Below are 12,682 nucleotides of genomic sequence, written 5' to 3'. Positions count from 1 at the left end.
CAACAAAATGCCTAAATTCTGTTTTCAGTCATGCTCAAGCAATTGCCCTAGCTTCAGTACAGCATAACCTTAGAAAGCATTTGGTAGAAATGCAGGTCTTCTTTCCAAATAATTTTAGATGCAACAAAAGCTGCTTTTGTTTGCTTTTTTATTCAAAGCAATAAGAAATTTCTGCTTGGATCTCTGGGTAACACATAATAATAGTTCCTGTTATAGCCACTGTTAAAAATTTACAGCATCTCTTCCATGCTCTTCCTAAACTATTCCCTAAATTGCTAGTAACTTAGTTGCTACTTAGTTTAGGAAAATAACACAAAAAAATTACATGATAAGCATATCAGGATTGTATTCTTCTATGCAACTTGTCAAAACTAAGTTTAGATCTTGGAACTTGCTGACTTTTCATACAAGACCAGATGTCTTGTGTCAAATCAAAGATTCTTAATAATATTTCATCATTTCTCTTCTAGAAAAAATACCATTTTTGAGCATCTATCAGCACTTAAGAATTGGTGACAAGATACCAGCAACACTCACTCTTGTAGCCACTTCTCCATTAATAACTTCAGAACAAGCACAGAGCCTCCTACAGGGATATTTACATAATGAAACCCAAAAATCAGCTATTTCCACCTTCATATTACAGAGCTAGTGGCTGTGCGAAGACCTGAGAAACAGGTCAGCTGGAATCTCATGAAATTCAGTGAAGGGAAATGCAAAGACTTGCAGCTGAGGAGGAATAACCCCTTGCACAAGCTGAGTGTCAACTGGCTGGAGAGCAGGTTTGCCCAGCACAGGTGAGAGCACATCTGGAATGCCTGGTGGAGTTCCAGAGCTCCACAAGTCAAGCAAAGGGCCACAAAGACTATTGAGAGTCTGCAGCATCTGATGGATGGGGAAAGGCTGAGAGAGCTGGGACTGCTCAGCCTCAGGAAGAGAAGGCTCAGGAGGATCAAATGCCAGAAAGGGAAAGTAAAAAATACAGCCAGATGCTTCTTAAGGGAGTCCAGAGACAGGACAAGAGGCAATGAGCACAAACAGAAATACAAGACATCTTAATCAGGGCAGGCAGCAAGGACAGGGCTACAAAGCAACAGCCTCATCGCCTACCAAGACAAAAGAACATTTTTACTTTGAAGATAGTTTAACACTGAACCAGGTTGCTCAGAGATGGTGCACTTTTCCTCCTTGGAGACATGCAAAACCTGGCTGCATATGCTCCCAGGCAACATGCTACAGTGGACCCTGTTAGAACAGGGCATTGGACTCAGCAGTGTCCAGAGCTGCCCTCCAACCCCTGCCATGCTGCAAACCCAGGAAATTTCTCTTTCCAAACCTGCTGCCAGCTAAATTGCTGTGGTTACACATTTTAAACTCCAACAAGTAGTAAGTTGGCTGTATTTGCCTCTATTCCTTTCAAATAATTCCATCATTCTATTTGTCCTTCTATAACTGCTACTAATAACTGATTTAAGGTTTTCAGAGAATGCTCCTGCTATTTTCTCTCTTTTTCAGCACTGAACTTGATCTACTATTTTATTGCCTATTCACCCCTCACTGTGAAAAACCACCAAAACCTTCTACTATTGATTTCAGATTTTACTACAAAACTCTGTATTGCTTCAGTGGTAACTTCCCTCCATTGTGAAAAAGGAACCTGCTTGTTTCCCATCTGGTTAAAAGAGATGCTAATACACAGTAAAACTCTTCATGTTTTTTCACAAGTATTTGGTGAGAAATACTATAAGAACCATTTTGAAAAATCCAATGACAGTGTACAGAAGTCACCTTTGCTCACTAACCATCTTCTAGATCCCTCTTGGAAGCTCTATTAAAAAAATCCTAAATATTCTTTAAAATTTGATGCATAGAAGTATTTTAGACCAATAGAAATAGGTTATGTAACAATTCAATAGTTCAAAAATTTCATATCCTCAATTACTTTCAGAAGTGGAGATAATTCTGTCTAGACCAGTCAGTTCTGTATTTTACTGACTCCTTTTGATCATACAGATGTTGGCTAGAAGTCTCTAGTCCAATCTCCCACAAACACTAGGTCACCTCTGGCCATGGCTTTATCTAGCTGACTTTCGAAAGCCTCCACTAACAAAGAACCCACAGCCAGTGCAGGTAACAGTGTTCCAGCAACACAGCTCTAGAAAAAACCAAACACTTTGCCTCATGTCCACCCAGAATCTTCATGAATCTTCAATCTTCAGAAATCTCACCTGCCTGTTACCAGCACCTTTGGGTCCATCAGTACTGACATTACCCTTGAAGTAGCTTTAGGATTGCTGCTGAATCCCCCTTTGCTTCCTCTTCACCAGATTAAACAAGCCTAGTGCCCTCAACCTCTCTTTGTGGGCCATGTTATTCCTGTTACACTGCCTCTCAACAATCTCTCAAACTACTTGCAGAAATTCCAGCCTTTTGGCTGTTCCAGAAACTTTAATGACCTTCCTTGTTTTTATGCAGTTTCCCTTTTCATCTTATGTTAACTTAACTTAAATGTCATCATCAAAGAGCTGTAATAGTAACCACAATGATTCAGATTCAAAACCTTTACAGAAATGAAAAAGCTTCCTGAAATTCTCTACAGCAACATTGAGTCAAGTCTCAAACACTGTTCTGATCATAGAATGCTGTTTCTCAAATGGGTGCTGTGAAAGCTGGTCAAAAACAGATGCTATAAACAGTTAGCCACTGAATTACTTTCCTCTTTATATATTTATGCAATTCACAAGTGTGACAGAAATAGCCTGTTATTCTGTTGTCTAGCTTTTCATCATGTCCCTTTGTACGTCACAGACACTACTGCCATTCTAGATGGATGATTAGCAGCAGCTCTGTTATTCTCTGTTTCAGGCATGATTTAAACCACTGGCATTCTGCATTACTTGCAGAGACAGTTAATTCAGTCACTGAACAGATTTTTTTTTTTTAAATAAAAAGTACAAACCAGCAAAACCCAAAACCACCCACTCCAGCATTACAGGTATTATAGTTATTCCACAGTCATTCTGTGCACCTCCAAGCTTTTTGCCTATTATTTTAAGTTCATCCTTAAAGGTTATGGATTTAATTTCCTCCTCATTTTCTAAAGTTCTGGGTTTGATACAGAACATCTATGTCCTTTGTTTTCACCTAATTCCTATTTGTATGCATGGAGATAAGTGGGCTTTACTTGTACAAGTTTCTTTTCAGTGATTTGTATTTGGTATTTATTTAGGTCTGTTTTGTTGCTGTTGCTGCATGCAGTACCTGAGACTCAACAGTTTTCAAAAAGACCAGGTCAAAGACTTGAAAATTTTGAGACAACATTTTTAAGATAAACATAACCCAGCAGGAAAACAGGCCAAGAAATGCAGCTTGGGAGACAATCTCAGAGCACTAGTGCAATAATAACCACTAATGATGTAATAATTGTATTTTCAAGCTATCTTAAAAAATTAGTGACATTTGAAACTCAGGCCAACAGGGAAGGGGAACAGTTGCAGGATTCAAAACTTATTTGAATTACATTTGAATGTAGATTCTAGATCATTCCCTGAGCTCACTACTCGTATTTTTTCCCATATATTTCAAATCAGCACTTACCAGTAGCGGAACTTGGAACCCAAAGTGAAATAATGTGCAAAAAAGTTCTTCTGTGGCGGGAGTGGTCTGTCCAAACGGAAGAACGTGTGGTGCTCCACACAAGCTTTCCACAAATTCTTACATGCTCGGTAATTCACCATATTGAATCCCAGTAATGTTTCCCTAGATTCATGCTAAAAAATTAGAAAAATGTATTTTAGATAAGAATTATTCAAAGTTCTTTTTGAAACTAAGAAATATTGTTGGCTCTGGGGTATTTTTTTTAATAATGCTTTTTGAAGTGGGACTCTAATTTTCTATTAACTTTATGTACAACAAACCCTTTTGGAATACCTTTACAATTTCTTTAAAGAATTTTTTTTGTTCCCCTGAGTTATTTTTGTTTTAAAAACAGCCTGTTCAAAGGTTAACGGTGTGTTTAGTTATATAGAAACAACTCTCAAAGGTATGACCCAACCTACATGAAAAGAATTCCGTGATTTGGGAGCTCAAAGACAATGAGCTGTTCAAAACTACAGCTAAAATGAGTAATTGTCATGAACATGTGGCAATTGAAGATTGGGAACAGGTATCGATCTCAAGAGCAACTGACAATTTCTACTTCAAAATGATTGATTAGATTCCTGGGAAATGCAAAAAGCAAAATAGCAAAGCAAGCTAAGCTGTTCTGCCTGTTGAGAGAGCTTGATAACAACCTCTGTAGGTCCAGAAATATCAGCAGCGTTTTTTTTTCTCTTCACAGTACTAAATTCTCCCCAACATTTTGCACACCTTAACTGATTTAACTTAGCAGTAAAGTCCTTTTCCTAGTTAAGCTTTTGTTGGTCTGCCCATCTTCAGATCTTCTGAGAAACCAAGGCACAGAGACCTGCAATTCTTCCCTCAGTGTTGTATTCAGGAACAAGAATGACACTATTTTCAGCCACCGGACAAATTTAGAGCAAAATAAAATGGATTTAAAACAAACAGCAAATTCTAACTCCTTATTGATGAAATTCAAGAAATTATAGTCAAGAAACTAAATCCTGATCTTTTAATTCAATTACAAAGATTACTTATATGTGTTTTTAATTTCCATGTATCGCCAACTGTTCCCCGTATTTTCTAGACATGTGAACAGAACGATTTAAAAATCAGAAATCAGAAACAAGATAACAGAAATTAAGCCCATTACCTATGCAGTTATAAAAGGCTTTATCAACAACATAAAAGTCAAACAATATAAACAAGCTAGATTACTATTCTGCAAGAGAGCAACTATGTATAATTATGGACTGCCTTCATCTGGATCCAGTAAAGGATGAAACAGCTAAAATTTTAGATTCTATCAACAAGTAATCATGATGTAGCAAATTCTCATGTTCTGTCAGCCTTTTAAACAGTTGGATAAGAAAATCTGACAAGTTACAAGAGCTGGTGATCATGCATTTAATGTCATTCAAAGTATTATAATTACGGGTTGGGGAAAAAAAATATAACCTGCTGTTTCCCCTAGTTTGTATTCCAGAAACGAGCTGATCTGAATCTCATTCCACCATCTGATCAGTAGATCAGACATGAAGCATGAAGGAGGAGCTGGTATGGCAGGATGAGAAGGAGCTGCAGCAAGATCAACTTAATTGTAATGCAAGACAGCACTTTCACAGGAACTTGGTGTGCTAGAGCTTTAAAGGTACCTTAACAATAGTTCTATTCACAGCTTTTAAAAGCTTTCATTGCAGTGTAGGGAGAACTGATCCTCAAACCCTACCCCTCATCTCAATTACAGCTAGGAAACATTGTTTAAGATAAAGAATAATATATGATACTGGCTCATAAATGCACTTATCCCTCCCCTAGTCACCCTTGAAGGCTCTGTAATATTCCAGTGTAACTTGGGCATTTGAAATTCATCTTAGCTGATGATTCTGGGATGCAAGATCTGGTTCTACTGCTGGATTTAGAGAAAGGCTGCCCCTGTATTCCTTGGAAACAGTAGGCTTGAATCAATGTGGGCTTAGCACAGGACCCCAAGCTGACATTTGTAATATCCATGGTACTTCAGCTGAAAGCACATAAAGTAACAGGACAGTTACACTGCAGCCCTGCAGCCCAAGGAATGCTTTTACAACACAAGGCTCCAGCAAGATGCAGAATGCTCTATAGTCTGATAATGACATGCAGGCATTTCAGGGGGTTATGTCTGCTGTGTCAGACAGTGTCAGAGAGTCACAGCAGGATTCTGTTCCAAAATTATTATCTTACTAATTGTGTCTGTGGTTTTTATTAAAGAGAGGAAAACAGTTTGCTTGCCATGGAGAGGAAGAGTGAAGCAGCTGGGATGCAATACTGGTAATGAAGATCTGGGCCCCAGCACAAAACTACAGTAAGAAAAATAGAGGTAGGATATAGTGAAGTCCAAGTCATCTTTGTGATTCCTATTACTAAAAATGCAAACCCAACAAAAAAGCAGCCTGCATATTGGTGCTCCTCTCACACAGAACACCACAGTACTTGAATAAGCACCTTGAGTGGGGTCATTCCTTCAAACCCACCTTTGCCTGCTTTGAAACAGTGACTCCAGAGCATTGCTCCAATCTCTTGCTGCTCAGGAAAGAAACTAGGTTGAAAAACTTACTCTTTTACTTTGGCTAAACAAGGAAAAATCCCAGGGGAAAAAAAAGCAGAAATTCCCTACCCTATCTCAGAGAGACAAACAGACCTGTGCTTTATAAATTAGGCAGCAATCAGGTAGGCATCTAATTAATGCCAGTGCCACTTAAGATCTAGTATGTACTTGGGCAGATAAGCCCATGCACCACCTTGTGATTTCAGACCAAGTTCTTTCTAAAAGTCAGTCAAAAAAAGTCAGTCAAAATTCAAAGCACAAACTTCAGATACATAACCTATAATTAAAAAAAATAAAATCAATTGTCCTGAAATCACTGAAACTAGGTTTCAGTTATGGCCAGAAACCTATCATATTGTTTAGTTCCAGACTCAAGTAATTTTTCAATGGACATTTGCTTTCTAGAAGAGCAAAAGAAAATGCTGAACAGCTTCTTTGGCTGTCAAAGAATCAAGATCACAAAAACATGCTGGATGGCATTAAGAGCTTGATGCTGGCTATTGATATTACTACAGCCAAGCAACTAAATACAACCAGAGAAGTTTAGGGAAACATCTAGAAAAACGAAACTACTGAATTATTCTTAAGCAGCTTCAAAGCATGTAAGGGAAGCAGCATACAGAGCAGGCAGAACAAAGTAAGGTACGATGGAAAAAAATGCTACTGTAGTAATAGCTCAGGGGGCTTCTAATGCTGGATGAAGAAGTCCCACATATAACATACTTTTCCCCCACAAAATCATAAAAAAAACAACAGGGAAAAAAACCTACTCCGGTGGATATATGCTCCAGTCATATGATTGTCAGAATACTCCACCAGCTTCCACTCAAGATTGTATTATACTACCACTGGAAAATGACTGTGACATTCAACTGCCTTATCTCCCTTCATTTAAGTGATTTATTTAAACAGAGATATAATCTAATGAAAGTAGGCAAATAATTCTTTACTTATGTTGATGCCTTTAAGCTGTGCCAAGTCAGCGAATAAATTTAATAGGCGATTATGAGATAAGGCACTTGCACTTTTGAGGACAGTTGCAATTAAAAGCTCTCAGCACTTATTAGCAGTATTTGAAAAATATCTTTTTAGAATTATATAAAAGTGTATGTAACACAGTTGGGAAAAAATAAAACCAGTGGAAAATTCCTTTCCCAAGTCCACTAACTTAATATTCTACAGCATCTCAGCTTTGCATTCAAATAAATGCAGTTTCTCAGATGTACAATTTGTTATATATTTACACACCAGTTTGAAACACATCATCAGCATACCATGAATCTATTTCCCCTGCCATATTGTAAATAGGTGATTTAAAATATGCACTCAAAGCACTAGACCAGAGATATTTTACATACCAAATGTGCAATCACTGAGTCACTTCACCTAGTTTCTGCTGCCTAAAGAGAGTAATTTAGGCTCCCTTTATTGTTAATGGGAGAGAAAACAAAAGCAAAATGAAGAATATACCACCAGAGAACAATTTAATCCATCCTAAAACATACTTCCTCTTCAGGCAAGATGTGTCAGCCTTTGCATGTGGTTATTACAGAAGAAATGTAATGATGAGCTTTGGTGAGCCAAGTATCACAAATTGGAAAATATGTTCTTTTAACCTAACTGAAGCAGAATATAGGTGAGATAGATGAATCTTATCCTATGAATCTAGTCAGGGAAAGTAACGCTGGAAACAATAATTTTAATATTAACTGTGATTAAAAAATTAGTTGAAGTATGACTTCTGTGGAAGCCAAATTTGAGCTTTGATCTTAAGATATTCATGACATGGAATAAATGAAAATTAAATTCTTGCCACCAGTTTTCATCTGATATACAGAGTTTAAAGAAAAACACTACAAGGTTTTTAATTTGTCAGCTTGGATAAGATGTCTCAGAAGAGAAATTACATTAATTATATAAACTACATTCTCATGCAAGCATCAATATGTAGAGTACTAAAACGCAACAAAGAAATAAGAAAGCTATCTTAGTATTACCTTCTATTATAAGCAGATTTATTTTCTGCAAAAAGTAGAGAAAATACTCAAGTACCCAGTACCCAATCCTATTTTATATCTAGGTATCTTATTCTTCAAGGTTCTGAACTCTGCTACCACAGCATTTTCATCAAGTTCTAATTTAGGAAACAACTGCAGTCCATAATTTCTGAATTCCAAAAAAACCCCAAATTTTCATCTCACATGCAAATACAGCTTTCCTGCAAATGTAACGGAAGTTACACACACTGGTATAATGACAAAATTTGACCTCAGCCTGCCTTTGAGAAGAGGCCTGTAGCTCCAGTGGGGTTTTACAAAAATACTGTGTCAGCCCAATAAAACATTCCCCCTCCACCTTTTTTGTATCACCTCTTTTCTGGTCATGTTGCATGATGTCTGCTCACATTGACAGACCTGCTCACTTCATGATTTTGAAGGATGTGCTTTTAAGATACACCTGTTGATACCCCTTTTAAGACACTCCTTTAAGATGCTCCTGTTTTCAGCACTAGTAGCAGTCACCAGACACTGGCCTGTCCTGACAGAACAGGTATTTCTCTTCTTTAGCCACATTGTCTCAAAACCTGGAACCTGGAATCTCGAAGCCTTACAGTACTCAAGATGCATTTCTGCCTAGAGACATCTTTTATATCTAGTCTGTAACCTAGCATTTCAGGTCTTCAAATCACAGAATCATAGAACATTAAGGGCTGGAAGAGACCTTAAAGATCATCTAATCCCAACCCACTTGCCATGGGCAGGGACACCTCCCACCAGACCAGGTCATTCAACCCAGCCTTGAACACTGCCAGGGCTGGGGCATTCACAACCTGTTCCAGTGTCTCACCATCCTGACAGTAAATCCTCTCAGATGTAAGAATTGCAAAAAATCTCTTAACTAATCTGACAGGTTAATCACATACTCATATTTTTAATAAATTCCTCCATCTTTCCCCAGTGCTATGCCTGTGATGGAAGCTCATCTCTCAGGGGCACAGAACAATCAATTTCGTGCTGAATTAAATGCTCAGTGGTCCTGTGCTGCTTCATGGGGTAGCAAACACATATCTCAAGCAGTGAAACATACAGCTCCAACCTTTCTCACAAGAAATTCAGAAGTAGGCATAAAACTACTAAGGAATCCTTATCTCCTCTGTTTAATATAAGTAATAAAGTCATCATGTATTACCAAATCTGAATAATACAAATCAACATGTCTATCAAACATTAATTTACAAGCATATATACAACTGAAGCAGCACTAAGCTGCTTCAAAAAAACCCTTGAGTCTGGTTTTTCATGAAATTTAAATATAATATTGATTTATGCTCAACCTTTTCCACATTTATCTTACATAAACAAGTTACATTTCCTGCATACAAATGTAAAACTAGAAGCATCTAAAATAAAAGGCAAATCAAATTAAAAAGAAAACTTATAAAGCATTGTAATGGTCTATTTGAAACATGAAAGAGCCAGAATGTTGGTGAAACTGGACTTTTAATTGCAGAAAAAACAAATAACCAGCATAGTATCAGTCAGTATAATGCAGACAGGCAGTAGAAGAAATGTCATTGCTTTCAGATCAAATTTAAGACAGTACTCACCAGTTCTTTCCTAAGTTGAATAAAAAACTGCTTGCACTTAAAAGAAATTTTTACAATCTTCAACCTGAATGAAAAACAAAATCACAATATTAAAACATTTCATACACTGAATCATGGTTAAAGGCTTGAATACCTACTGAAAATATACTTTCTAGAGAGACCATATTTCCCTTCCATGGACAAAAAATAAGGTATCAAAGATTATATAAAATAGTTTGTATAATGTGAAATTTATGAGCTGTGTATTTGCGTTATCCATCAAATACACTTGTTTACATTCCGAACCCAAGGCAGTTGCTAATTTTGGTATCTTTTCCCCATTCCAAAGCCCAAAGAGCTTTTCTATCCTCAGGTCATTCCAGGCAGATGTTCTCTTTTCTCAGGCTGCTTTCATTATCCCTTAGAATATGAAAAAAATCCTTTGAACTTCACCTGATCACTGAAAAACATTCTTTCTCTATGTTCTTACATGTCTTTAAATATTACCAGAACTTGTTTTAGTAAAATAGTTAAGATAAGATGTAAGCACAGAGATAGGACTCACAATCTTAAAAAAATGATCACACTATTAGGAGGAAAAAAAACATTTACAATATCACATGACAGGGAAAAATCTGCCTACAGACACGTTCACCTTTCAGGTTATCTATATACATATTAAATACTGACACTAATTCCAGAGTGTTTTAGATGATCACTCTCATAGTAGTTATACAAAATGGGAAAAGAAAGGCTGTATTTTCATCACAATCTAATCTGATACACTTCTTCAAAGAAATGTAATATGAAGACAGTCCATATATTTTATTAAATATACAGGAGTATCACTTTGGTCAAGTAAAAAAGTGAGGTTCAAACTGTAAAAAGAAAAACAAGGTAACTTTTGTTACTTGAAAAATGAACAACTGATAAAATACTGCAAACTGACTGGAATTACTACTTGCATATTTATCACTTGCTGAATAAAAAACCCTTTAGACCAGGAAGGATGAGAAGGCAAAACATTAACAGACACCTAAGTTGGATATCTATATATAGAAATTATCTTCTTAACTAAATCAAATAAAGACATTTTTCTCCAGGGCATTTTTCTCCAGACATTCAGAGCAGGAACCTAAGTGGGATGTCCTAATTTGTTGGGAGAGTCTTTATCTGCAGTAACATAAAGACACTCCATGAATATTACTATTTAAATTATGGTTATTTACATATTTTCCCGTTTGTTTTTCTTTCCCAGCCTTGCCATTAGTTTAACAGTTAACAATAAAAACATTTTTTTAAAAAAGCAGCAGCAATAACTGTCCTATTTGTTAGTGTTTTTTTTTTTTTAATTCTTAACAAATTCTTGCTATCAGAGTTAGTTTCTCAAGGATTTGACACTTAAAGGTGTGTTATATCTTATCTACTGAAATCAAATTATTCCACTGGCAATGCACCAAACTTCTTAGAACCTCCTGTGACAAAAACCTGCTTAAGGATAATGTAGGATGGGTCCTATGTTTGCTGGATAGGACATACACTAGTGATTATTAACACTCTGACTGTGGGGAAAAAACAGAAAAAAAATATTAGACTCTTTAGGCTGCAGCTAATCAACAAGTATGTTTTTACTAATTTTTCTAACACTTTGGTGTACAGGGCAATTAAAAGAACATTTTAATATATACCTTTTCTAAAAATGGAGCTCCATATACTTTGCAACATATCAGATTTACTTAGCAATTATTCCATTTATAAAAACATTTACTATCTCTCACTCTCTGGGGTTTCCTTTTCTGCTAAAGAAATTACTACTTTTGGTGATTTTCAAACTCAAAGAGAATAATACATACAGGGTTTTAATGTCATCCCATAATTTAGGCTTACAGAGTGAGGTCAGCTGACTTCTAAGCCTGAAACCATTTGGAACAGACTCAAAGCTGTAACATTAGCCAATAAGGTCTAATTCAACTCAAAAGAGGCACCATTCAAATACAAAGAAATGACTCAGCAAAGCTGATTCCCAGCTATTTCAAAAAAATACAGCAGATGAGAGAGTTCCTATGCAGTGCTAACACCCTGCTAGGCACTGAGTGAGCACATCCATACTCAGCCCAAGGAAAAGGCATCCTGTCTATGCTTCCTGTCTCTGACTGTTGGCAATGCTGGACATAAAAGGAAAAGCATAAGGACAAGCAGGCATCAATATTATTTTCCTGGTATGGTTTTCCCATCTACAGTCACCTCAGACATCCTAAATAATAAAATATATCTTTTTAAATGAAGAGATATTTGAAATCCTAGTCTAAAATGCAGATTGTCCTCGAACACGTGGAAGGAATCTCCTGATACCAAGCCCTGGTTCTCACAAGGGCTTTGCCACCCCAACCCTAGGGAGGGTGATAAAGCAGAACATGAGCAATCCAGCAAATTTATTGAGCAAGACCTCTTGGACACAGGTTCTAAACCAGTCACCCAGGGAAGATGCTCGAGGTAGCTCAACTCACAAACAAGAAAGGATTGTCCAGATTGAGTAGCCAAAGACAAGCTGGCTCCAGCAGCTGGGAGATGGTGAAGCTAAAGATCTGAAAGGAAGGGGAGGGATGCAGCAGACTAAACCATGGGTTCAGGAGCAGGAACTCCAGTTTGTTCAGAGCTCTGGTGGGCAAAATCCCACAGAAGCTGCCTTTGGGTCAGAGGAACAGGTAGTCAGTATTAAAGGACAATCTTCTCAATCAAGAACAATCCTGATGTGTTAGAAAATATGCAAGCATGAAAAGAGGCGAGCCGAGATGCACTCAGAACTGCTGACTGGGCTCAAACACATGAAGATGCACTCAGAACTGCTGACTGGGCTCAAACACATGAAGAAGTGTCCAAGATGTGTAAGC

The 12,682-nt window shown here is 37.1% G+C and overlaps 1 protein-coding gene across 3 annotated transcripts in view; it reads right to left on the bottom strand.

Annotated features, from left to right (window-relative positions):
• The window catches only part of PTPN4 (protein tyrosine phosphatase non-receptor type 4), a 142,969-nt gene that overhangs the window by 38,047 nt on the left and 92,240 nt on the right, over nt 1-12,682 (bottom strand). For all 3 annotated transcript variants that reach the window (XR_008508494.1, XM_036387030.1, XM_036387029.2), the window contains exons 11-12: nt 9,813-9,876; nt 3,598-3,770 (exon numbers count right to left, since the gene is read on the bottom strand). Coding sequence is in view for 2 of the 3 variants with exons in the window: in XM_036387030.1 (XP_036242923.1) it covers nt 3,598-3,770; nt 9,813-9,876 (237 nt within the window). In the remaining variant the exon portion in view is untranslated. The remainder of the gene's footprint in view (nt 1-3,597; nt 3,771-9,812; nt 9,877-12,682) is intronic.

This window comes from Molothrus ater, chromosome 7 (genome assembly GCF_012460135.2).
Source record: "Molothrus ater isolate BHLD 08-10-18 breed brown headed cowbird chromosome 7, BPBGC_Mater_1.1, whole genome shotgun sequence".
NCBI lineage: Eukaryota > Metazoa > Chordata > Aves > Passeriformes > Icteridae > Molothrus > Molothrus ater.
This window is presented reverse-complemented; position numbering and strand designations above follow the sequence as displayed.